General features: G+C 51.8%; 4 protein-coding genes across 6 annotated transcripts; 3 read left to right on the top strand and 1 right to left on the bottom strand.

Moving 5' to 3' along the window:
* The first annotated feature begins 347 nt into the window (after positions 1 to 347).
* Positions 348 to 12,514, top strand: LOC108097589 (adenomatous polyposis coli protein). The gene is made up of 4 exons (XM_017199986.2): positions 348 to 516; positions 3,850 to 7,879; positions 8,094 to 8,232; positions 8,296 to 12,514. Exons 1-4 carry the CDS (start codon positions 468 to 470, stop codon positions 11,671 to 11,673), a joined length of 7,596 nt encoding a protein of 2,531 aa, XP_017055475.2. The 5' UTR covers positions 348 to 467; the 3' UTR covers positions 11,674 to 12,514.
* A 162-nt stretch (positions 12,515 to 12,676) lies between these two features.
* LOC108097405 (solute carrier family 41 member 1-like) lies at positions 12,677 to 14,008 on the top strand. The gene has a single exon (XM_017199659.1). It carries the CDS (start codon positions 12,677 to 12,679, stop codon positions 14,006 to 14,008), a length of 1,332 nt encoding a protein of 443 aa, XP_017055148.1.
* A 444-nt stretch (positions 14,009 to 14,452) lies between these two features.
* Positions 14,453 to 22,181, top strand: LOC108097494 (neural Wiskott-Aldrich syndrome protein). Of its 3 annotated transcripts, none has more exons than XM_017199797.2 (7): positions 14,453 to 14,650; positions 15,741 to 15,946; positions 19,174 to 19,401; positions 19,576 to 20,199; positions 20,370 to 20,531; positions 20,592 to 20,783; positions 20,855 to 22,181. In XM_017199797.2, the coding sequence occupies exons 2-7, from the start codon at positions 15,830 to 15,832 to the stop codon at positions 21,104 to 21,106; spliced, it is 1,575 nt and encodes a 524-aa protein (XP_017055286.1). In that variant the 5' UTR covers positions 14,453 to 14,650; positions 15,741 to 15,829; the 3' UTR covers positions 21,107 to 22,181. The 3 variants fall into 3 exon arrangements, with proteins under 3 accessions (XP_017055286.1, XP_017055288.1, XP_017055289.1); XM_017199799.2 differs by lacking the exon at positions 14,453 to 14,650 and adding an exon at positions 14,689 to 15,175; XM_017199800.2 differs by lacking the exons at positions 14,453 to 14,650; positions 15,741 to 15,946 and adding an exon at positions 18,909 to 19,071.
* LOC108097489 (nucleolar protein dao-5) lies at positions 22,072 to 26,409 on the bottom strand. The gene is made up of 4 exons (XM_017199793.2): positions 26,089 to 26,409; positions 25,891 to 26,037; positions 25,616 to 25,821; positions 22,072 to 25,554 (listed from the first exon to the last, which is right to left on the bottom strand). The coding sequence occupies exons 1-4, from the start codon at positions 26,266 to 26,268 to the stop codon at positions 22,347 to 22,349; spliced, it is 3,741 nt and encodes a 1,246-aa protein (XP_017055282.1). The 5' UTR covers positions 26,269 to 26,409; the 3' UTR covers positions 22,072 to 22,346.
* Between the last annotated feature and the right edge of the window lie 161 nt (positions 26,410 to 26,570).

Below are 26,570 nucleotides of genomic sequence, written 5' to 3'. Positions count from 1 at the left end.
AATCCAGCAAGGTTTTTAATTCTCATTGTCATTGGTTGAAGTCTCCAATTGGTCGAAAGTTGGTTTGAAACACGGCTAAATTATAGCACCTTGGCTTCGATCCAGACAACTTTATAGTCAAGTGCCAATATATTCCTTTAAAGTGCATTTTGTTGTACATTTTTCATAAAAGCAAAGACAGTATGTTCTGTTGTAGAAAATCAAAAATATTTTTTAAATTTTATTCTTTTCTGTTCTCGACATTCTGTAATGTAACTGCCCAATAGTAATTGTAAGGTGTTTTCGAATGAACAAGAAGACGGGCACACCCTTGTTTTTCAACTAGATTTTTCACAACGGTCACACAACTCGCCGCGGTTGGTCGCGATTTTGTTGATAAGCGGACTTTCGGGCGCGATTCCTATTTGTTTTGTCGCGAAATGAACCCAGAACTCAAATAGTTGATATCTGTGGGTAAACAAAGTGATATGTGTCATCTGGTGGGCGAAAAAAAGAGGAGAAACTGTTTTAGTCAAGGTACGCCAGTTGGAGAATCTGCCTGTGTGTGTGGGAGTTTTGTCGCTGCCTCTTCCAATTGGAAATGTTCTTTTTTGGCGTGACAATAAACGCGGAATGTTTACTGAATACATAAGCTAAAACCTTATATAGCAGAAGTGTGTGTATGTTGGAGATTTAAGTGATAAATTTGTGTGTTTATGGGCTATCTGCGAAATTCCTGTTTCCCTGCTGATTCCTTCCGCAGGAAAAATCAATAAAGGTCCCAATCAGAATGCGTCTGCGCAGTAGTGAGGGTGTCACCGTGTGTTTGCGTGCGTGTGTGGGTGCTCCTTTATCAGTTGGAAAACGCACTGCTCAATGTTTTCTTTCCCGTTTTCCCGCTGCTGCAAGTGATTGTGGCACGCCTAATTGATAACTATTTTCGACCACTTCCATTTCCATTTCACCGCAGCATAATTAATCACCGCAGTTCGGCTGCACGCCCATTAAGGAAAATACAATAATATCTGCACGCTCGATTGTTTTACACGACTCCGAAAACACTGGAAACAGAAACACAACACAATTCCACACTGCATGCGCCCGTATTTAGTTTCCCTTTTACTTTTCTACAATTTACATAATCATCATCTCGCGGCAAAGACAACTCGTAAAGCCAGGCAGCAAAACAAGAAAACAACAAAACAAAGCGGCGTTCATTAAACCGAATGAATCAGTACAGTGGCAGTAGTTAGTTAGTAGTGTATAGTGTGTAGTTTTATTATTTAATATTATTGCGCATATTTCCCTGTGCGCCTGTTTAATGGCTTTCGGCTTTCATCGTCCCCTCTTTATCCCCCCTGTAAATCTTCAATTCTTCTTTCTTTGATAATTCTGCCGCCAAATAAACCATTCGGTATGCAAAATGTGTGCCATACCGAAGAGCCGCACAGTGGGGGGCGTCGGGGAATTGGGGGGCAGAATAGTTGATTGACTTGATGGGCTTAAATTCCTGCCTTGCTAAAGTATTTCATGTTTGATGTATCGTTTTCCGTTTGTACTTTTCGAGAATAAAAGTATAGGGGATGATGAGATGAAACTACCCTTAGTCTTTTCTTTGAAGTACTTTACCCTCTAAAATGGCCGGTTTCGGACCCCAAATCCATTTTTGCTCACCCTCTTAGACAGTATGTGTAGCTCTCCCAACTAAGTTAAGTAAAGGTTAATCTTATAGACCACATAACTAGAATAAAACGAAACTGAGTTTGCCTTATTGCTGCACCATAAAAGGAATCGCACTCATCTTGATTTAATTATTCAAATTTCTTGCCCGCCTTCCACTCTTTTAAATTTGTCAAACGTAAGTGATACTTAGATGTTAATGTCTTGTTTTTGTCAAGAGGTTAAAACGATCTGATTCACTTTCTAATTTGCAATTACTCATGATCCCCAAATGTTTTTTTTAAAGCGTGGGATAGTTTTGAAAGTCGCCTGCTCCACAGCCATCCAATTGAATTCGCAAACTCAAACCGTTTAGAGCTGAATTGTCTCCATTGTGCGAGGGTTCCTTATGTGCTTTGCTGCCCGGTTAATGACTCGAGGAGGAGTCGTCTCTGGGGGAACTATAGAGCTCTGGCTCTCTGGCTAGACGAGTGACGCATGTTTTCGCATTCTTTGTGGCACTTGCCAGCCCCATGTATATATAGTATATAGTATAGGATCTATATGGGGCTGATTCTTCTAATTCGCGGATCGTTGATTCATCGAAGTGTTCGTCCTCTGAATTCTTAAAGACTACGAACATACATAGATACCGCGGAACTCTTGCTAAGTGTTAATCAGTGGGGCCGCCTTATCAAGGGTCTGATTACAACAGTTAATTTTGGGTGAAGGCCTAGGCAAGCAGCCACTCGAATGATGAATGATTGGCCACCAATTGGCCGGCCAATCTAACATTCCATTCCATTCCGATTCGAGTGGATTCGATGGATGCATTTCCGCTGTTACACAAGCGATTTGCATTTCGCAGCCACTCAAATTGCGGTTACCACTTTTCGTTGTTTCTCTTTATGCTGGTCGCAATTAAAATTTGATTAATTTGCCAATTGGAGCTTGAACAAGTTGACTTGTGGGGAGCGAGAACTGGTACACGACCCGGGTCATTCCCGATCCACTTTGGCTGGGATTGTCGGCACAGTAAAAAAAGTATTATTTTTTTCCATTAATCTACTTACTTGTGAAATAAAAATTCAATGAAATTATTTAGAATTTTCTCTCTGTGCACATACATATTTATACACATTTGTCCGTCCATGCTCAATTTTACGCTACAATAACAACTAAAAAAAAAGAAGTGCAGCACCAAATTGCATTTGCACATAATTCAACGGTAGCTCAAATGAGAAATATGTCTTGTACTCGAACAGAGTGTGTAGCAACAACAACAACAATAACAAGAGAAACACCAACAATATCAAAAGCAATATATCTGCTGAAAACGCATCTGTATCTTTTTTTCATGCACTGGAAATTCCGCAAAGACGACGCCGTGTGCCGCTAACTTTCTAAAAGATGCAGCGCCAGCTCGGCTAATCATGATAATGATTTAGCTGATTATTTGCCATTGTTGTTGGCACTACCTGAAAGTCGGTCCGATGATTAAGTTACAGCGCGATAGAGCAGGCAATCAAGAGAACCTGCCGCAACAACAGACGAATTCTTTCGGGCGGCTCTTAAATTATGCATTCGCTTAGAAAGTAAAGGGTAGCAAGCGAAGAGGGTCAGCTAATTTTCTTAGTTGATTAACTAATTAAAACCTGATGGTTTACAAGTACTCGATTTTAGGGACTTTGAACTTGAGATCTCCCTTCGGAAGTGACCTCACCCTCTTCAGATAACATTATCGTGTTGGGATTATCATATCATAAAGCTGGCACAGTTACAATCGATCATAAAGCGAGTCATATGCTGGTGATGAGTTAAGTGTAGGCTCCTAATAGTTTAAGTCGTTATTCAGTTCAAAAGTTTTTGATATTTGAATAAGAGGTTTTCCAACTTTTAAGTACATATCATATTCCTCGTTTATTTTTGCAATTACTTTACAAGGCACCTGAAACCCATCCCCGCCTTATCCGGTTGCATTTTTGAGCGCTGCCCACACCTGACACTCGATATAGGTATCCCCTTGGCCATCCGATTCCCCTCTACTCCACCCTTGCCCATCGGATTGTTACAGGCATCGGATTCAGGAAAGGCGGCTGCGGCTGTGGCTATAATTAGCCCACGCCCTGGCCCGGCCACCACCAAGTCTATTGCAATTTATAGAGTCCCTCTCACTCTGTACTCAATCTACTCTATCTCCCACCGTTGCAGGCCATGGAGCATTGACTCCGCGCAGTGAGCATCCCGAATCCCGCTCCCTTAGCCGCTCCCGCTCCAGCTGCAGATCCCCACTGACCATGCTGGAGCCCACGCTGACTCCCGACCTCGAGGAGGGCATCGCGGGCCTGAGCCTGGAGGACGTGGACGTGGACGTGGACGCGGTGCCGGAGCGCAAGCCGCACTTCCTCGACTACGACGCCGTACCGCCGCCGGACTACAAGGAGCCCATGTTCCATGGGACCAGCTCCGGGGAGCAGCTGAAGATGGACAAGAAGTACGAGCGCGACGGCGAGGTCAGCGATTACGAGCTGGCCGCCAGCGGCTACACCAAGAAGGAGTTCACCCAGGACGACAACACGCTCCACTACCAGAGTGGCGGCGGCGGAGCAGGATTACCCCTGGGATCCGGAGCCGTTAATAAGAAGCAGCCGGCCAAGCACTTCCTCGACGAGAACCCCATTCCGCCGGACTACATGCTGGCCCAGGAGCTGCGCGAGATGCGGGAGCACCGCAGCCTGGACCGCAACTTCGAGCGGCAGTCGGCGCAGCAGCAGCAGCTGGAGGAGCTGCCTCCGCGCACCAACGGCGGATCCCCGGCCAGCGCAGGGCGAGCTTCGCGCAGCAAGGAGCCCTCCTACACGCTCTCCCGCTTCCTGGACGGCGACTCCCCCGCCACGGCGACTCCCGCTGGCCGACTGCCCAAGGGAGCCGCCTGGACAACGAGCTTCGACGAGCGGTACAGCAGCTCGGCGGCGGTGGAGGCGTCTCTTGGCTCGAAGGTGGAGTGCGTCTACTCGCTGCTCTCGATGCTCGGCTCCAACGATCCGCTCGAGATGGCCAAGAAGTTCCTGGAGCTGTCGGGGAACGCGCAGAGCTGCGCCACCCTTCGCCGCTCCGGCTGCATGCCGCTCCTCGTCCAGATGATGCACTCGGCGGACAACGAGCAGGAGGTGCGCCGGTGCGCCTCCCAGGCGCTGCACAACGTGGTCCACGGCCACCCGGACGAGAAGGCGGGCAGAAGGGAGGCGAAGGTGCTGCGCCTGCTCGACCAGATCGTCGACTACTGCTCCTTCCTGAAGACGCTGCTCCAGAGCGGCGGGGAGGCGATCGCGGACGACTCGGACCGCCACCCGCTGGCGGCCATCTCCTCGCTGATGAAGGTCAGCTTCGACGAGGAGCACCGGCACGCCATGTGCGAGCTGGGGGCGCTGCACGCGATCCCCAACCTGGTCCACCTGGACCACGCCGTCCACGGACCCAAGCCGGAGGACCAGTGCTGCAATTCGCTGAGGAGGTACGCTTTGATGGCGCTCACCAACCTCACCTTCGGGGACGAAAACAACAAGGCGCTGCTCTGCGGCCAGAAGCCGTTCATGGAGGCCCTGGTGGCCCAGCTGGACTCCGCGCCCGACGACCTGCTCCAGGTGACGGCCAGCGTGCTGCGGAACCTCTCCTGGCGGGCGGACAGCAGCATGAAGGCGGTGCTCAACGAGATCGGCACGGTGACCGCGTTGGCGCTGGCGGCCATGCGGAACCGCAGCGAGAACACGCTGAAGGCCATCCTCTCGGCGCTGTGGAACCTCTCCGCTCACTGTAGCACCAACAAGGCGGAGTTCTGCGCCGTGGAGGGGGCACTGGCCTTCCTGGTGGGCATGCTCAGCTACGAGGGACCCAGCAAGACGCTCAAGATCATCGAGAACGCGGGAGGGATCCTGCGCAACGTGTCCAGCCACATCGCGGTGTGCGAACCCTACAGGCAGATCCTGCGCCAGCACAACTGCCTGGCCATCCTGCTGCAGCAGCTCAAGTCGGAGAGCCTCACGGTAGTGAGCAACTCGTGCGGCACTTTGTGGAACCTTTCGGCCCGCTCGCCCGAGGACCAGAAGTTCCTCTGGGACAACGGGGCGGTGCCGATGCTGCGCTCGCTGATCCACTCCAAGCACGCCATGATCTCGGAGGGCAGCTCCTCCGCCCTGAAGAACCTGCTCAACTTCCGGCCGGCCGTGCAGAACCACCACCAGCTGGACCCCATCGCCCGCTCCATGGGACTGAAGGCGCTGCCCACGCTGGAGGCGCGCAAGGCGAAGGCGCTGCAGCAGGAGCTGGGCGAGCGGCACACGGCGGAGACCTGCGAGAACCTCGACTCCGGAGGGAAGCTGGCCAAGGAGCGCTCGACGTCCGCCTCGCAAAGGCGCCATCCAGCCGCATCCGTGCCCCGCTTGACCCGCTCCGCGATGCTGACGAAGAGCGAGAGCCGCGACTCGGTGTACTCCGCCAAGTCGGACTGCGCCTACGACCACCTCATCCGGTCCGCCTCCGCCTCGGATGCGCAGCGCAAGGGGAAGTCGTCCAAGATGACCGACTTCGACATGGAGATGGAACAGGACGCGGAGGCCACCGAGGAGCAGCCCATCGACTACTCGGCCAAATACAGCGAGGGAGCCGCCAAGACTGTGTCCACATATCAGGAGACGGACCTCGACCAGCCCACTGACTTCAGCCTGCGCTACGCGGAGAACCAGCTGGATCAGTTGGAGTCGGACATGGACATATCAGGATCGGCGGGAGCCCAGAAGACCTCCTCCTCTCTTACGCCTCCCGCGGAGGCAGTTCCCGCGAAGTCCGAGGGCCAGGAGATCCTGCTGATCCTCGAGGACAGCGTCAAGTGCTACCAGACCGAGGACACCCCCTACGTAATATCCAACGCGGCCTCCGTCACCGACCTGCGGGTGGCCGCCAAGGCGGATGCGGATGCGGATGCCAAGCCGGAGGTGAGGGAGGCTCCCTCCAAGGAGGGCGCTCCCAAGAAGCTGCCCAAGCTCTCGCAGTGCGGATCGGGGTCGTACACTCCCGAGAAGCCCATCAACTACTGCGAGGAGGGAACGCCCGGCTACTTCAGTCGCTACGATTCGTTAAGCAGCCTGGACGAGTCGGGCAAGGCCAACCAGGCGGGCGTGGGACCCAAGCCGAAGGAGGAGAAGCAGGAGGAGCACGAATCCCAGCCAGCTGAGCAGGCCAACCTGGCCAAGCCCCCCACTCAGGCGAACTCTGCGCTGGAGACCCCGCTGATGTTCTCGCGGCGCAGCTCCATGGACTCCCTGGTCCACGACCCCGACGTGGACGTGGCCAACTGCGACGACAAGAGCTCGGTGGTGAGCGACTTCAGTCGCCTGGCCAGCGGGGTGATCTCCCCCTCCGAGATCCCCGACTCGCCCACCCAGAGCATGCCGCAATCCCCGCGGAGAAACAGTGCAGCTGGATCGGCGGCGAATGCGGACTCTCCCCCGGCCGCAATCCCGGCCAGCCTGCAACCACTGCGCAGTGTGTTCGAGGACGACCTGAGCAGCTTCAACGTGGAGCACACTCCCGCCCAGTTCTCCTCGGCCACCAGTCTGAGCAACCTGAGCATCGTGGACGACGAGAAGGCTCCGCCTAGTGTGGCCGAGGAGGACAACGAGGACGAGCTGCTCCTGGCCAACTGCATTAACATGGGCATGCAGCGGAAGCCTGCGGAGGTTGCGAAGTCCACGCCCGTTCACCCGGAAGTGGATGTGGCCGAGGAGACCATCCGCAGCTACTGCACCGAGGACACTCCCGCCCTGCTCTCCAAAGTGGCCAGCAACACCAACCTGTCGGCCATCTCCATGAGCTCCAACGAGCCGAAGGAGGTGGCGAGTGGCCAGGCACAGATGTACACCCACCAGCTGTCCGACGACGTGTCCTCCAATGCCTCAGACTGCGGCGGAGCAGCTGGCCTGCTGCAGCAGTGCATCCGCGATGGCATGCAGAAGCCCCCCTCCGAAGGGGTTTCCATCCCGAATCCGGACCGGAATCCAGATCCCATTGCCATGCTGCGACGCGGCGGGAACCCACTGTCCGGCTTCCTGCCCTCCGCCGACGAGATGAACAAGTTCCTGGTGGAGGACAGCCCCTGCAACTTCTCCGTGGTCTCCGGCCTGTCCAACCTCACGGTGGGATCCAGTCTGGTTGGCCCAGCCGTGCAGCTCAAGGAAACAATATCGTGAGTAGATAGTTTGTACACTATAGTAGGCTTTTTATAAGAATGACAAATTGATTGGGTGATTTCTTTTGATGCTAATGTTCATATTAAAGTATTACCCCTTCAATCTTAAATATATCATAATGTTTTGCTTTAATGTGAAGCGATGGTTCAAGTTAGAAAAGTTCATCTGATGGAAAAGCATTCCGATTTAAATCCCTCGATTCCCCCACAGATCGAGCGCGAATCCGAAACCCGGAACCGATCCAAAGACCACCAGGCAGGAGCAAAACCGAAGGCCGCCGCATTGGCAAGATGATTCGCTGAGTTCTCTATCCATCGACTCGGAGGACGACACCAATTTACTGAGTCAGGTAATCTTCCGTTGAAACCCCTAAATAAAATAATGTTTCAAAGATAAATCAATGATTTTTCAGGCTATTGCCGCTGGCTGCAATAGACCCAAGTCGAATCTCGGCTTCAGCTCGAACGGCAAGCGCTCCAGCTCGCTGAGCTCCTCGCAGCCGATAGCCATCAATGCGGCCACCTCGGCCAGCTCGCTCAGCTCGGCGACGACGGTGCGCAGGAACCACCAGCAGCAACCAGGAAACCAGCACCATCAGCACCACCAGCAGCAGGAGTCGTACAGCTCGGTGGACTCGAGCGACTCGAACGACAACCAGTCGAAGTCGCTCTTCGAGCTCTGCATCCTGAAGGGGATGTACAAGTCGAAGGAGCCGGGCGCCAGAGCCAGGCAGCTGGAGGAGCAGCCCCTGGTGGGCGCCGCGGGCACCCAGTCGCACCCCAATCTCAAGCAGTTCGACTCGCTGCCGGTGCAGCTGCCCTCCTCTGGACAGCAGAAGCGGCAGCGCCACCACCACAATCACCACCATCATCACCAGCACCACAGGGAGCGGGAGCGGGAGCGCAAGGACGAGAAGCTGCTGCAGGAGTGCATCAACACGGGCATCTCGAAGAAGATCAGCGCCGTGCCAAAAAACGTCCTGGCTACGTCTGCGGCTGCATTGGAACCGTGTCGCCCAATGGCAGCTACTACATCAGCAAGTGCTCCCAGCACAGCAGCAGCTCCAGACGTAGAGCAGAATCCCAGCAGTCACAGCAATCCACTGCAGCAGCAGCAGCGGCAGCCGCAATTGTCGAGCAGCAGCCCCATCCTGCCGAGTCCTACCGGCGCCATCGCCACCGCCACCGACACAGCAAGAAGTCGAGCAGCTCCCGGTCCGGGGAACGCGAGTCCGAGCGCTCCCGCGACCGCTACTGGGTCTAAGGACCTGGACGCGGAGGACCGCTCCAGCGACGAGTCCAACCAGTCGTTCATAATGGAGACCATGGTCCGGCTGGACAGCGCGCCAGCCAGCGAGCCGTGCGCCTCCAGCGGGAACGAGCGGCACAAGGACCCCGACCTGATGCTTAGGTCCGTGGAGCGGCTCACCCTCGAGTTCGTCACCTCGGCGGAGCAGCTGCGCAGCAGCCACAACAGCAGCAGCCACAACAGCAGTAGCCAGAAGAATTCGAGCAGCAACAACACCTGGAACGAGCACACCTGTCCCGACGACGTCAGCTTCCCCAGCGTCAGCCAAACGGCTCCGGTGCTGGCCTCGCTGAGCCTGGACGAGGACGCCACGGAGGCGAGATCCCTGCGGGAGCTGGTCGAGATTACGCCCACGAACGAGCAGCAGCCCGCTTCGCTGGAGGGCGAGACGGACACGCTGGTCAGCGGAGTAGAGGACCGGGAAAGCCACTCGGGATCGTCCGGCGGCCTCAACTTCCAGCTGGGCGGACAGGTGCAGAACGCGGGCGTCCGGCTGGAGCCGCAGCGGCTGCTCTTTAACGGAACCAGCGCCTCCATGATGACCAACTCCACGATGATCGCGTTCGAGGCACGGGCGCTGGCCGAGAACCTGCTCCAGCCGGCTCCAACTGGAGCCACCTCCGCCGAGGAGGATAGCACGGAGATGGACTTCAGCATGAACAGCCTGGACGTCCTGGACCTGGACAACGTGCGCCCACCGTCGGGCATGGAGTCGCTCAACAGCTGCTACCAGGATCACCTGCACTCGCAATCGCAGCCGAGCTCCCTGCGCCAGCAGCTGCCCAGCAAGAGTCCTCGATTCGCGCGCAAGATGTTCCCGGCCAACCTGGTGGCCAGGAGGGCACTGGGCCATCTGGCGGGCAGTGCGGAGAGCGTGAACTCCAGCTGCAACCTGCTGGACAACATCAAGCCGCCCTCGCTGATGGACGAGCTGCTGGACTCCATGATCAGCGTGGACAGCATCCAGTCGGAGGTGGCCGACGGCGAGCAGGACTGCAGCATGGCCACCACCATCTCGGTCTCGAACTACGAGACCGCCTGCGACGACCAGACCCTCACCGTTCTCCAGAGCTGCTTCGACGAGGACGAGGACGCCACCGTGAACGACTACAGCTCGGCGGAGTCCACGCCCAAGCAGGGATCCACGCCCTCGCCCAGTCGCCGCTCGCTCACGCCGAAGCAGAAGCGCCGCCTCACCAAGGACCGCTACAAGACCTACACCATAGCCACCAGCCAACATGGCAGCGAGCACGGCATAGAGGCGCTGGAGGCCAACGAGACCCTGCAGATCGAGATCGTGGAGGCGGCCGTGCCCCCCGTGGCCACGCCCTCGCCGCGGGCCAATGGAAGGAGGAGGGGCAGTGCGGAGCGGTACAAGACGCAGCTGATCGAGTGCCCGCTGGCGCTGATCCAGCCGCCAAGCGATGACTGCCCCAGCGAGGAGCTCTCCTCCATCCGCGCGATGATGCAGCAGTTCACCTTCATCACGGACATCCACATTGGCCAGGAACCGGAGGCCCAGGCGGAGGAGTCGCCGGAGTGCGACCAGAACTCGGAGACGGAGTCCTGCGAGGGCCAGGAGCCCGCCCAGCTGCCTCCTCCGCCGCCGGTCGTGGAGCTCAAGTCCCCCGCCTCCTCCAAGCCCGCGACTCTGGAGCCCGCCACGGCGGTGAAGGTGGTGCGGGGTCGCAAGAAGCCGGCCTACGTGTCGCCCTACAGCATGCAGAGCCAGCGGAGTGGCAACGGCGCCTCCGCGGCCAAGAAGAAGACCCTCTCCCCCACGATTGCCAAGAGGAGTGTGGTTGGTGGCGCGGCGGGAGTCAGGCTGCCGGCCAAGAAGAAGCCAACGACGGAGCCTGCTCCTGCTCCTACTGCTCCTCGCCTGGAACGGCAGGGAACCTTCGTGAAGGACGAGCCCACGAACTCCAATGTCCAGGTGCCCGTGGTGGAGGCGAAGCCCACTCAAAGCAGTCCCACGCATCGCGCCTCCAAGCTGCCCACAAAGAAGGCAGCATCCAGCGGGGACTCCCCCTCTAAACACGGTTCTCCCAAGAGGATTGGCTCGGCTCCCGTGCGCCGGGTGACGCCCCAAAGGGCCAACACCAGTCTGCGGTTGGCGGGGGCCAAGTCCACCTCCGCCACGCGAGTGGTTCCCTCGCGGATCTCCACCACCACGCCGCCTTCCCGCAGCAACTCCAACCTGAACGGAGGCAGTGCAGCCGCAGCGGCGGCGGCCAAGATCAACCAGGCCCAGAGCCGCATTGCCAACATCTGGAAGCGCGTGGACGAGGCCAAAACGAAGCAGCAGTCGTCCAATCTGCGGACTCAGAAAACAAAATCTTCCAGCACGCTCAACGGAAACGGAGGCAGGCCGACGCTCCTGCGCAGCTCGACCTTCGACAACAGCCCGAATCCCTCGGCGGGAGGAGGAGTATCAGCATCCAAGTCCAAGTTGCCAGTGGTGGGGGTTGCCAGGAAGTAGGATCGATCGATATCAGCCAGGAGAGGAAGTGTGGAGACTGCAAACGGAAACGGACTGTATTTGTTACGCATTTTTGGAACGAGAGACGCACAGGTCCACATCCACAAAGAAAGGAGCTAGAGTCAGAGTTAAATCAAAGAATCAAAGAGTTTTTAGGCTAGGAGGCAACAGGCATATATATTCTATATACTCAATACACTACTCTCCTCCACTTCCACTTTACACACTTCGTAGTCCCTAAACTTTGTAAGCTAGAGCTAGCGCAACTCCTAGTAACTCCAACTAATCCAAGTCACAGTCAGAGAAGGATCTCCCCGGAGCTCCGGACCGTGTGTAGCCAAATGTATCGCATATATATACACTTCGAGTAGATCGGGCCTTTCAACGTGTGTACAACTCCCTATATATACAAGGTGTATACTGGCATATATATAATTGCTATATATTCGATTTGACACGTAATAACGTAATAATAACGTAATTAGAAAAGGTTTACCAAGTTTTCATTTTAGTTTAGTTCGCATCTTGCATTATTTACAATCGACCCGCAGTGAATTTGGGATTATACTTTATAGGTTTAGTACGCCCTTGGCTTCCTTATGCAAAACCAAATATCTGAAGAAGAGAGTGGAGAATCACCTTTGTAGTCACAGCTTTTTAAGTATTCTTTTATATAATTTAGCATACTTAAGGGTAACCGATTTTAGGCGACGGCTTTTGTATTAAGCGAATCTTTTGCGACTTATTATAGTTTTACCGATCCAGCGCGATTAACCATTTTTAATAATAATAAATCGAAATATGCTTTTTGTCAACATCAATAAAAAAAAAGTGAAGTTTATTACGGAGTGTTATTATTTTTATTGCTGAGATAAATCTTTCAGTCTGGAGGCCTTCTATATATTTTTCTAAAGGTTTGAAAATCGGAATCCAAAATCGAATAGTAGTTGGTTGTTTAGTCACAGCTTTGCTATGATCCTGACGTTCTGGAGGAGGAACCGGGATGGAGGAGCCGGCGCCCAAGACACCGACCGATGACCCCAGCCAGGAGCGCTGGTACTCTACGCTCCTCCAGATCGGCATCCCGTTCTTCCTCGCCGGACTGGGGACCATTACGGCGGGACTGATGCTGGGCAACGTGCAGGACTGGACGGTGTACCGCCAGGTGAACGAGCTCTTCGTCCTCGTCTCGGTGCTGTGCGGCCTGAAGGGGAACCTGGACATGTGCGTGGCCTCGCGAATCTGCACCCACTCCAACCTGGGCCACCTCTCGAGCAGGAAAGCCGTCCTGCAGATCGTCGTCGGCAACATGGCGCTGGTGCAGCTGCAGGCCATCGTGTGCGCCGTGCTGCTGAGCTCCCTCACGGTGGGGATCAGTGCCCTGGTCAACCGCGAGTTCTCCCTCAAACACTACTTCGTCCTCACTGCGGCTGCCCTGATCACCTCGAGCTCCTCCTGCTTCTTCCTGGACTCCATTGTGATGGTGGTGGTCCTGTTCTCGCAGCGTTACAGCTTCAACCCGGACTACATGGCCATTCCGCTGGTGGCCTCCATCGGCGACATGGTGACCATCAGCCTGCTCTCCTACAGCGCCGCCACGCTGTACGACCTGTGCAGAGACTACTGGTGGCTCTGCGTCTGTCTGGCGGTTGGCTACCTGGTGGTCATGCTGCTCGTCTGGCTGGTGGTGGTGCTCCGGAACGTGTACGTGCGCCCCATCCTGATGGTCAGCTGGATCCCGGTGATCGGGGCGCTGTGCATCAGCCAGATCGCGGGATTCGTGCTCTGCTCCTCCGTGGAGGACTTCCGAGGCTTCGCCATCTTCTCCCCCATAATCAACGGGATCGGGGGCAACCTCGTCTCCGTGCAGGCCAGTCACATGGGCAGCGTGCTCTACCAGCGATCCAGCCTGGGCACTCTGCCAGAGGATTGCCGCATCCTGGAGTGGCCCCATCGCGTCTACCTGCGGGGTACCGTCTACTCCCGCGTGGTCAGAATTCTAATTGGTATTTCTGTACCCGGCAACGTGGGGCTCGTCCTGCTGGCCGACTACCTGTACATGTCCCACGTGTCCGTGAAGTGGACCTTCGTGGTCGCCTTCGTGCTGACCAGCCTGCTCCAGCTGCTGGTCCTACTGTGGCTGGCCCACGCCCTGGTGCACCTCCTCTGGCGGCGCAGGATTGATCCGGATACCGCCGCCATTCCGTACCTGACCGCTGTGGGCGATGCCTTGGGCACCGGGCTGCTGGCGGTCATGTTTCACCTGCTCCGGTTGGCGAACAAGGAGTACGAGCCCAACGCACTACCCTGGCTGAAGATCAGGTACCTCAAATGAAACGAATGCTCTCATTTGCATCCGAAGGTAGATTTTATTTGCATTCTAGTGATTGAGAATTTATGGGGATCAAATTCAAGTTTTTATAAGTGAGATTGACATTTTGTATAGCCTAAAAAAAATATTTTATTTCGAATAACGGTTTTTGTACCCTTTTTAGAGGGCTGAAAAATTAACAAATTTCACCAGTTCGTCGTGGCATACCTATAAATGTTTGACCAAAATGCCCCGTTTCTAAGTCCACTACATTTCTAATTTAAATCAGATTCCTGTTTTATTAGTGTTTGAAAAGTAGACGAAGAGCTGTCTTGTAAATTTGTAACGGATAACTCCAACCGAGTTGCAACCCCATTATGTGCTAGGTAGAAGAACCAGCTTTGTCAGTCAAATTTAGGCACGACTGGGTTGTCGGTGATCCAGGGCTGGGTTTAATGGGCGGAAGTTCCCACATCTGGCAACACTAAAACTGAGTGCCAAATAAACAAACTAAGTTCGTCGCGAATAATCGAGCCAGCCAATCTTCCCGGAGAAAAACACCTCGAAAAGCCAGCGATGACGCGGAGGCGCGCACAGTAAAGACTCCTCGCAACGAACCCGGAGTCGGCCAGCCAAGGACAACAGGCAGCGCGCAGAGACTTAGTGGTGCGTGTGTGTGTGGGAAAAAAGTGAAGAAGTGCACGAAAATAAACGCAAAAATCAATGGCCCCCCCGCAGAAGAGAACCCCTTTCACACACGAGAAACCCCAGCCCCAAAGACCTTGGGGCAGCCACTTTCCGTCCGTCGATTTACATATTCATTTTTCACCCCACCTGGCGAGGCGGACAGGTGTTGTCACATCTTCGATTCGCGACTCGCGAGTGCCAAACTCTGAGGTTGAATAAGCCAGACATGTATGCATCATGGATACATGCGCAAAGCGATATCAGTGCTTTTCGCCAAAGATAAGGGCTCTTTTCGAAGAGCTGCCTCGCTTTTACCCACATTCGAGGCGAAAAAGCAAAAGCAGCTGGCTGGCTGACTGTTTCTGTTTCTGATTTCGTACTTCTGGTTTCCGACTCTCGGCACCCGTGACTCAACCTAACGATCCGCTCGCAGTTCCATCATAACCAGCCATATCGTCACAGCCAACGCACGTCTCTCTCGCTCGCGCTCTTGGCCGGAATTCGGTACAAACCCCGTTCGAAACCCAATAAGCCATCGGTTTTGAAGTATATTCGAAATAAACACTACTACTAAAACAAAAACTATCGATCGATTTGAAAATCATTTCGAAAAATAAAAACCAGTCACGGATTTCCAATTCAGTTTCAGGGCGTGATCTGTGGAAAACCCCCAGAGATCTGCTCGAAACTTCTCAGTTACTGGCCTAAAAACCCCATTCCAAACGCCAAAAACAATACTGCTTATCGGTTTGAAAACTCAATTCAAAAGATTCAAAAACAAACGGTTTAGGCTCCAGTTGTTCAACCTCTTTCGCAATACAGTCAAGCTCCCATAACTCGAACTTCCCTTACCCAAAGTGGAACCATTATTATTGGCAATATCCCATAACTCTCATATAAACGTTCGATTTACGGGAGACCGACTGTTATGTGGCTTTTTGTTATCATATTTATTTGCTTTCGGGGTCCCCTGTGCATTGTGTTATTAAATTAATACATTTCGGCCTTTGTTCATTTGCGTATTGTTTTCACCCGTCAATAAAATGCGTGTTGTGTGTGTATTGTGCAGGGAAACCAGCCCAGATCCGCAGCTCCGTCTCCAGACAACGATCCAGACCCACATCCAGATCCAGACACAGATCCATCGACTCCGGCCAGATGAGCAGCGGAATGAGGTCGCAGGACGGTCCGCGGGCGAAGGTCAATGCCGCCAGCACTCTGCTCACGCAGGAGGAGAACGAGGCCGTTTTCGAGCTGCTGGGCAGAAAGTGCCAGGTGAGTTGTGATGATGCACGATGATGTTACTCGGCACTGGGTGATTAACAATTAGGCAATGACACGATTCGACCGTCCGGCTTCCCCGCCGTCGAATAAATCCCTGAGCTTGATGAAGCACTTCCTGCGGCTCAAGTGTCGCCCATCGTGTGCGAATATCCAACGCAGAACCTCTGTAACCCAATATCATTCGGTAGCCAGCTGTTCTCGCTGGCTTGTCTACCCGTTTTCACTCTTTGGAGCGGAAGCTACAGTGGAAATCGGTTGAAGGCACTTTGAAAATGCAGAAAGAAATGTTAGCTAATTTTGGGACTTTTAACAATTATGAAGTATTCTAAAAATATACGAAATTGTCTAAGCTGCAAAGACTACTTGAGTGAGTGCAAGAAATTATGAGTCATTCTTTTACAATCGGGTTTATGCCTTTATATACATATACATATGTGAATTGTATTTATTTGAATTCGAATCAAGTTATGAAACTACAGTTGTTTTACCTGTGTAAAGTTGTATTTTGCATTATATCATTAAGTCATTCTCCCCAGTTTTCACAACAGTTAAAACACAGTGAAGAGCAATTCGTTAGGCTTTGTTAAGGTATTACTAATATTTACATAGCTTTGCTTATTGCCCTTATCAGCAAACGGCTTGAGCCGGCATTGATAGTCCACAAACGCAGTTGTTTGCATTTCTTGATTAGTTTTTATTTTGTGCCTTATTTTCCCCTTTATCGGTGTGTCAAAACCAATTCTAGTGCAAAACGAAAGAGAAACCAGTCCGCTGAGTTCGCCTCATTGGGTCGCGATAAGTCATTGGCTGTTTGTGGGCAACTGCGGCGAACCTTATCTTATCAATCCATCCGCCCGATGCGAATCACCGGCCAATGCCAAGTGCGATAAGAATGCTCGAAATCGGAGTGGAGGCCTGGAATGTGGCCATTTATGTGGATAATTATGGTGTGCACAACATGGGAAAATCGCTCATTTCGATTCGCAATTCACGCTTTGCTAATTCGCAGCTTTCCATTGACAAAACATTTCCAAATGCACATGAACTCGGCCAAAGTAAAGCAGCCAACCAACCGCCGCTTAAGGTAGTTAGCCCCTCCAAATCCACGCAGAGAAAACATTGACCAAATTTTGACGGTTCACTTATTTGTATAAGCGAAACTACTGTAATCCTATTAGCGCAAAGAAAACTAACTAGCAATGACAGGCTGTAATTTGTTTGCATTAATCCCAGTCTCCTGATTAAACGGGATGATAATCCGATCAATCATCTGCTATATCTTTTTCCCTGTGTACGTCCCTGCCTTTGTTGTGGATGACATAGTGTCACATTCATCGTGTGATAACCCGATGTTGTTATTGTGGTTTGGCAGTCGCTTGTCGCAACATTTGCTCGCATTTATTTGTATACACTTATTTAACGCATTTTTCTGCACATTGCCTCTTCCAAAGCCGGACTTTCTAATTGATGTTTATGTTTAAGTTTGGCTTTGTCAGCTGTGAACCCTTGTTAAACATGTTGGTGGCCCGTACAACCAAATTTCGATTACTTTCTAAAGAATTTTACAGAAGTCTCGGGCTGACTCACTGGAAGCAATTGTATATTTTAATCGGAAACTATAAATAGAGGGGGCACTCTCTAAATATATTGCGAATAAAATGGGAGCAATAGATAGCTGGCCGAATGTTTATTTATAATGTGACATACGTAATATGCTGACCACAGGGCGTATGGGCGTGTTTACCGCTTGGCCCATTTGGGATGTATGGATTTTTACCGCTAAGACCCCTTTCCTTCGGCCCGCTTTGTGTTGGCCAAACGCTCGCTGCTCGGTGGCAATGACCACTTTTTGTTGCCGCTGGTTTTCCATCGATTTTAATGCTGTCGAGCAGAAACAGCCAGCTTGTACGTAGAAGGCAAGACATCATTTTACAATGCTACTTATGTCCACACAAGCGCGCCGAGTAAAAAGCAGCAGCTAAGCATCAATAAAAATTCAAATGTGCTCACAATTTCGCACTTGCCAGAGACCGGAGACGAGTTGTTCGAGCGAATGTGTGGGCTGGAAGCTGGAAGGCATCGACATCCACAGCCACACGAAACCCATTTGCTCGTCAATGTCTCTTTCTCTTTTCACTTGCCCCAAAGGTCAGCTGCAAAAGTCTGCATGGCCATCCACCCATCTACCCATCCATCCATCAGTCCATCTCTAATGTCCATTAATTGATAATGCTGGATTGCTGTTCAGCTGCACTGTTTCAATTACCGGCACGTAACAATTTTGGATCATCGCCCAGGGCGGCAAGTTGAATCAATTAGCCACGATTCGGCCAGAGGGTCATGCGATGGCCTCGGGCAAATGCCAACTGGTCAAAGGGTCGCAAATCACACACTCACTTTCGTAATGTCCTAAAAGCACGAGTAATTCCTGTGACCATGCTGAGAAAATTCTCACAACGCTTTCAATAACTACAGCACAGTTTGCCTTGACTTCTCTGGCGCCAAATCAATGGGCTTATTGTATATTATAGTTTTGGCAAGTACGCGATGCGGCAATTCGCTGGCATCCTGCACTTCTCTTCTCGGTGTCGCCACCATTTCCTGTCTGGGTCATAAACGATGTCTCTCATCACACATGGCACACGGCAAACAATTTCGATTTAATCTCAGTTTATAAAAACATTGCTTTTCATTGGGAATCAGATTCATGGAAATATAATCCTACAATTTAGATAGAACAGATATCAGATTTTTCCTTGTGCAGATTATGGGTTTCCGTTGCACTCTTTGGCAGAATAAGCACCGATCGGCGGAGAGGTCTGCACTAGACTAATGTCCACCGCCTAGACCCACGCTCTCCAACAACCGGAGCTACGTGATGCCCATGCCAAGCGGCGGGATTGGCCATCCAGCTCCAGGTTGCAGTTGCTGCAAGAGCTGGGCTGCCAGGCTAATCGGTATGCAAAAGCGGCACGCTCGCTTGGGGCCATCGACTCGATGGCCAGAAACTGGCGAAACCGAAAGTCAGATGAGTTTTTCAGCTCGAGCGCGACAGTTCACTGAGTTCGTGGTCGTCGGATTAATAGAGTTGCATTCAAATGAGGCGCAAACAGAAGGTATTGGCAGGCTTTTGTTCGACCGCATTAGATAATCGCCGCGGGCCTTTCTATCGCTGGTCATAATTTGTGTAACGCAATCTCCGCTTGCTCCACTTTCAGACGCTTAACACCGCCGTGGTGCAGATCTACAAGACGGAGGGCAGTGCCCACGCCCACTGGAAGAAGCGGCACACCGGAGTCGTCTGCTTCGTGAAGGACAGCGCCATCCGGTCCTACTTCATGCGGGCCTACTGCCTGATCAAGAAGGAGCTGATCTGGGAGCACGAGATCTACGATGGCATGCAGGTGGTCAAGTCGCGGCCCTTCCTCCTCACCTTCGAGGGCAGTGTAAGTATCCTTCCGAGGGGTTCACTTGTCACTCAACTTACTAACTTATGAAGAGCTAGTTAAAATTCAAAATTTTATGTTGACTTAAGATGTCGAAAGGCAGTTTTGCTATGTGAATGTGAGAACTGGTCAAGCCATACTATATCAAGTAAATATTTTTTAAATGTTTTCCAGGACGGCCATGTGGGTCTGAACTTTGTGTCCGAGGAGGAGTGCGACTCCTTCTTCCGCGTTGTGGACTCCACCATAGAGACACGCAACCGAAAAAGGCAGGAGAAGCGCAACAGGCAGAAGAGCCAGCAGGCGCCCAATGCTCCAGTGCCTCCGATTCCGCGGGAGCCGGCCAGACCGCCGCCCATGCAGAGCGCCACAGATGGCGGAGGCGTTCAGTTGCGAAACAACAAAATCAACTCGGTGACTCTGATCCCCGCACCGGCGCAGTCGAAGAACTTCCTGTCCAGTAGCTTCGGACTGGGCAACCACGCCAAGGACAAGAAGCGCAAGGTGACCAAGGCGGACATCAGCCAGCCCACGAACTTCATGCACATCACCCACGTCGGCTGGGATGCGGAGAAGGGCTTCGACCTGACGGGCAACGAGAATGACCAGATGCTGAACGACTTCTTCGTCAGGGCCGGCGTCTCCGAGATGGAGCTAAAGGACCGGGAAACGCGCGCCTTCATCTACGACTTCATACAGAGCAACAACGTCCTGGCGTCGGTGAAGCAGGACAGCGTGGAGTCCCCTACGGAAACGACGCCGCCCATGCCGCCGCCGGTGCCAACCCGTCATCCTTCAGTAAGTTTCTGCTTATCTCTATTTGCATCCAAGCACTATTCATGGTCCAGCCCTTGGGGCATTTTTTAAGAGATAAGAAGAACTAGTTTTATAGCCACACTGATAAGGGTTTTAGGCCCTCTAGGAGTTATGATGTTATTCTGGGAATTTATGTCATATGTTAATTTTAGAATGGCAACCAAAGAAGTGCACCTCCGCCGCCGGCAAGGCAACCACCGCCCCCAGTGCCCGTCACTGTGCCGGGCGCCTCGCGAGCTCCCCCTCCACCCAGCAGACCACCACCCATCAGCACCGCACCACCACCGCCGCCAGTCAGCGCTCCCGCCGTAGCGGTAAGTCATCTTGTTGCTCCTATTCGACTGGACAGCTTGCTAATTGCTCTCGTTCGACAGCCGCCACCCCCTCCACCACCGCCACCGGCAGCGGTGCCACCACCACCGCCAATGCCAGTGGGAGAGATCCCCGTCATCACGACCACGCACGCACCCAATCAAGCAGCCAGGCCAGCAGCTCCAGCAGCTCCAGCGGCTCCGGATCCACGCAACGCACTGATGGATGCCATTCGCAAGGGAACCCAGCTAAAGGTGGATGAATCCCCATAGCCTTCGCTTCAATACTCATTATAAAATCAAATTGTTTTCCTTAACCCGAACAGAAAGTGGACACGTCTGCTCTCAGCACTGGCAGCGGCGACTCCCGCAGCGACTTGATGAAGGACATCCGACAGGGGACCGTGCTGAAGCCGGCCAAGGAGCGGGAGCTGGGCAGCCAGCGGAACAGCGACAACGGAGGCGGCACCGACGCCCTGGCCGACGCACTGCGTCGCGCGCTGGCGGCACGCGGGAACGCCATTCACTCGGACGAGGACGAGACCGAGTCGTCGGACAACGAGGGCGAGTGGGATTAAGGAGCTACGGATGACACGATGCGGGGCAGCAGACACTATTCCAAATATAAGCAATAATTTAGTTCGTGCTTTGGCATTTTGGTTTATCGTCAGATAAATCCCTGTAAATACTGTTAGTGAATTTTCATACCTCTTTAATTTAATTGTACGAGTTTAACCATCGCAAAAAGTACTAAAGGATAACCACAAATCGAGACATTTTATCAGCATTTGCCCGTTTTCGTTTGTTCCCGATCACATTTGCATATCCATGAAGCTGCTCAATTAAATATGAACGATACGCATCTATGTATGTTAATCCAATTATATAAGTGGGTGAATTCTGCATCCCCGTTCAGACTACTGTGCCAAAAAGTTGAGAACACCAAATGTGAGCAAACTAGAAATTCACCTTATCTGCGAACTGAAAAACTGTAAACTGAGCGATAGAAATTTATTATAGTGAATATATTTTATAAATCTACAACAAAGGAAAGGATCAAACGAAAAATAAACTGTGACTACTTAATAAAGCCACAGTTGGGAATTATTACATAGACAAGTTTAAACTAATCGACTTGCCCGCAATTAACCATGTACTAAATTTACCAAATTTGCTCAGTAATAATTCACTACTTGTTGAGATAATAATTACCTACAGCGATAAGTATGGCTAAACCAATTAATAAGGGATGTACTCATTTATTTTGACTCAAAGGCTTCCTCGGACACAGATGTCCGCCAAGGCTGTCTTTTGCATCCAGTTACACCCAATTGATTAACGACCTAGTAACTCATAAGTATTTTCTTTTTAGTTGAGTGCATTTAATGCCAACTTGTAGTCATTTTTCTTCTGTGTGTTTGTATTTAAATCAAGATTACGTATATGTATGTTTTTCGTGACTTTTTTGAAACTACTAAACCCAATAAGCTTGTCAGAGCGAGAAATTTATGTGGATCAGATTTTGGATTAATATGTACGCATGTTTAAAGAGTTTTGTGCGACTTATGTATTTCAATACATAATACTTACATATGCTAATATATAAGCCATTAATTTATGTAATAAAGTTGTGTATACCTAACTTAAAACTAATGCTATCCGTTTAAAGTTCATTCCGAATTTCCGGTATAAATTATTGCCCCGATTCTGTCCAATTGCCCAAGCATGATTCACCAATCTACGTCTATTTACAATTTATATCTGAATCGGGAAAAACATGCAGTTTAATCTTGGTATGGCCTATTAGCTAGTCGTAGTCTATGGATTCGCGTTTTCCTGAGCCCCGAGCGCATCGTCTTGCAGTTCGCGCTCAATGTTGGCATTGTTATTGTTCTCGGCTATTTCGTTGATATTGGAGTCGTCGTTGGCCTGGCAGCGTGGCTGTCGCTGCTCCTCCTGCTCCAAATCCTGCTGCTGCTCATTGATGCGGTTCTCAGTCTCCTCGATTGGCCTCGCCGAGGGTCCCGGTGGGATAACCTCCAGTGAAGCCGGCTGCTCTTCGTGGACCAACAGCAGCGCATCCTCCAGTGACGATTGGTGCTGCTCCGAGAGCTCGTGGTTAAGCACATTTTGTTGTTCCTCATCACACGTGTAGCTGCTCTCCATGTTAGCTGTATCGCATGTCGGCGGCGACTGATCTTCACTGTCCTTGGGGGTGTGGAGGGAAACCGTTGGCAGAGATTCTTGGTCACTGCCTGATTTCTCTAGAGATTCCGAGGGTTCATAAGGCGGGGGTGGACACAAGGATGAGGCTGGATCTTCCGGTGAAGTAATTCCAAGATAAAGCGCAGCCGAACTCCCACTTGGAAGCGAGGTTTCCGCGTTTGCATCGGTCAGATTTCCATAAACTAAAGAAGTACCTAACAATTCTACTGGATTGGCTCCATTATTGTCCAGGGAATGATCCGCAACTGAGCGAAGTTCTGTTTGAATTTGGCTTGAAGGAGAGTGGATTTCATCTGCAGTGATAGAGGCACCACATATCGGGGATTGAGCAGCATCAACCTCTGCGAGGGACGGGGTTTCAACTACTACGTTAGGGTCGACATCAATCGAGGATGAGGTTTGGCTCGCAGCAGCCGGTGGATTTGTTAGCGAAGAGGAAAACGGCACAGCCAGACTGCGGCCATCTTCAAGAGAAGTTTCGATGTCCGTTGCAGAAGGAGGGGGTTTTTCGTCTTTCTGGATTTGGAGCTCTAATAAAGATGGGGCCTCTCCAGCGTCTGGTGGAATGTTTTCAAGGCTAGTGGCAACTTCATTTGGTGGTTCGGCAACCGCTTGGCTGCAGATGCTAGTTATAACCAAACTGAAAGCAGAAACCATTGGCTTTTCCACACCAACCACTTCCGGAGTTTCTGCGGCTGGCAGTGCAGCTGATGCCTCAGTACCCATTCTCTCGGTTTCCACTTGGTCCCTTTGTGATGCTTCCTTATCCTCGCATAGAGGTTCCAGTGGTGGCAGCTCGATTTCCCGATAGATGCGCTCTTCGTCCTCCTCCATTGCCTCCTCGGCTTCGTCGGCAGATGAAGCAGTGTCCTCATCGCTCTCATCGCCAGTTCGCTCTAATTCGCCATTGCACAGCATGTTGTCAGATTCGGAAATGTCCAAGTCTTGTTCCTGCTTCACAGTCACGTTGTTCAGATCTAAACTATTTATGTAGGCATTCTCCTCGTCCATCTTCTCGTTGTGGTTAATCTCTTCTGTAGCCGTAGATTCTTCTTCCACGGGTTCATCCCCATAGCCGCGATTTCTTGGCTCCGACTTGATAGAAATATTAAACGCTACAGCTTCACCACTCTCCACGGCCACAATCTGCGGCAGAGGAGCCTGTTTTGGTGGCGTTTGCGGCTTGTGCTGAACGGCACCAGTACTTTTCCTCGCTGTGGACTTTATGGACTTCGGCTTTGGCGGGGATTGCCTCGTCGACGGTAGCTCAACTGGCTGGGGCTCGTCGGGAGTGGCTTCTTCTGCTCGTTCTAATGGCACTGCCTCTTCGGCCATGTCCACGCCACTAGCCACATGTGAGATTTTCATCAGGCGATCAAGCTCCATGCGGTTGGGTTTAACATCCTCCAGAGGCTGATCTATGGCCTCATTTGGTTCTGCAGGCTGTTCGCTTTCATTAAAGTTGCTCTCCAACTGGGTCATTGGAATGGTGGTCATGACTGTGGCCTCTGGAACGAAGTCAACGGGTTCTTGCTTGATTCTAACCTCGGGTCGAACATGAGCTTCTGCTTGACTGTGCTCTACTTCCTTCTCGCGTTCTTTGTGCTTCCGCTTCTTTTTCTTTTTGCTTATCCTGCCGGGTGCTTGGCCCACCTCGTCTAGATCGTCAATGAGCGAGGAGTTTAGCTTACCATGGTTCTTGGTTATTTTAAGCTTCAGTTTCAGTGGCTCCTGCTTCAGTTCCATTTGCTTATGGAAGGCCCCTTCTATAGGTTCCTGTTTAATCCGGTTTGACACACTGGGCACTTCGTCACCGTCACCAGCTGTCGCTAGGGCAGGAGCCGACACCGGTTGAGCTTCCTCCTCGCTATCATCGTTGGCTAAATGGAAATCATCTGCATACCCAGCCGACTCCTCCTCGGGTTCACTAGGCGCCTGCTCTGGCGCTGGACCAGTGTCGCTGATGTGCACCTCTGGCTCATGTTTGATGCTTACCAGAGTGCTCATCGTGTTCTTTAGCAGCTGATCCACCCGCTTCAAGTAATTCTTAGCTGAGACCCGATCGCTGTTCCTGCTCTTGTTGGCACCCAGCCGATTGACTCCGGCAGAGGCCCGCAACAATGGCGATGAAAGGCGCTCGAGCACCACCACCGGCTGCATGCCCTCGTCTATAACGAAATCCGGAGGTACAGTTGTCACCGGCGGTAGGCCTACGAGGTCGTCCTCCACCTCGTTCTTGATGCGCATCTGCGCCTCGTTGGTCACCACCTCGGGCATTATGTGCCTTGAGTGGTTGAGGTAAATTTTGGGGCAGGTTGGGGCGTGACGCATATAGGCCGCTTCGGTGTTTAAGGCGCGGCTGCAACCGCCGCACTTGCGTTTGCGAATGGCACAGCGGTGCGTGTTGTAGAAGAAATTCGTGACGAAGGTCTTCTTGCACAGCGGACATTCCCGGTCGAGGACTAACAGCTGGACGGGAATAATCGGTGTGTGCTCTCGCAGGTGACGCGTAAAGGCGTATGCGTTGGCCACGCTCTCATCGCAAAGCGGACATTTGTATGGCGTCTTCGAGAGTTTGTGCCATAGTTGGTGGGCGCGAATGTCACTTTGGTTGTGATGAGTCTGGTTGCAGGCGTTGCAGATGTAGCGCGGTATCGAGGGTACATGCACCAGGCTTTTGTGCTCATCGGCCAGCTCTTTGCTGAAGAATTTCTCGCCGCATACGCTGCAGATGGACTTTCGGCCGCCCTTCTTGGGCGGAAACTTAAGGCTCCCTTCCGGTTCCGTAGGCTCCTCTTTGCTGCAAGTGCAAAAGATTAGGGTAAAAAAAAAAAAAAAAAAATAAATCGTGTTTTAGTTACATGTCAGGCTCTCCTTTGGAATATATTTGAGAGGTTTGTGTGGTCTGCAGCCGCTGCTTTTTGTGCCACACAAAAGGCTCCTTTTTGACTTGTGTCTTTACGTTACTTCTAGGCCACGAGTCCTCGCCTTTTCGTTTTCTACCCCGTTTGGCAGCTGGCCCTGAGAAATGCGGTTCCTCCTTTACAATGGGCTTAAGATCAATGAGCTACGAGAAGAAATTATAAGCATGTTGACAACACGTTTTGTTTTTAAAACACTGTAAAAGGTTTCTTACCCTCATGGGCTCTATTTGCTTCAGCCCCAGAAGGTTTCGCGTCTGTTTGTTCGTTGCATAGCACATTTCCCGAAACTCGTAAAAATCATTGATTTTATCCACGCACTGGCTGCACATTGTCTGCGGCATTTTGTCGTCCGTGGACACCTGCAAAGGGCGTTGGTTTAGCTGGGCAGGAGTAACTTGAGTAATACCCACCGCGAAGCCCACAAGTTCGTAGATCTTTTGCGACATACTGGGCTCGTCCAGGTCGATAGTGTCGCCCTCATTCGGCAGCAGTATCTGCACTTTTCCTGGATTATCGATGCCGCATAGCCGACAGATCTTGCAGAGATTCGCCTTGAGGGCCGCATCAATCTTAAAAGCGAATCGATCCATCTTGGCCGGATCGTTGTTGGGTATCTCGGCTGCACTTAATTCAGCATGCTTATTGGTTTTATCAAAGTTAGAACTCGCATTTTTGTTTATTCCGAGCTGCTAGTGTTGAGAAGTTCCTTAGGTTTGGTGGAAAAATCTATTTGGTATCGATACATTTTAACCCAGTAATGTTATTTTAAATAAACTTATTATTGCATTTATTGACTAACCATTAATAAAACAAACATTTAAGCTTGGTTGTTTGCGTTTTTTCAGCGTCGAAGTGTTGTCAGTGTAAACATAAAATAGTTATAATAAATATA

Source organism: Drosophila ficusphila, unplaced genomic scaffold (genome assembly GCF_018152265.1).
Source record: "Drosophila ficusphila isolate 14025-0441.05 unplaced genomic scaffold, ASM1815226v1 contig_791, whole genome shotgun sequence".
NCBI lineage: Eukaryota > Metazoa > Arthropoda > Insecta > Diptera > Drosophilidae > Drosophila > Drosophila ficusphila.
The sequence above is the reverse complement of the archived record's forward strand: the minus strand, read 5'-3'. Positions and strand labels throughout refer to the sequence as shown.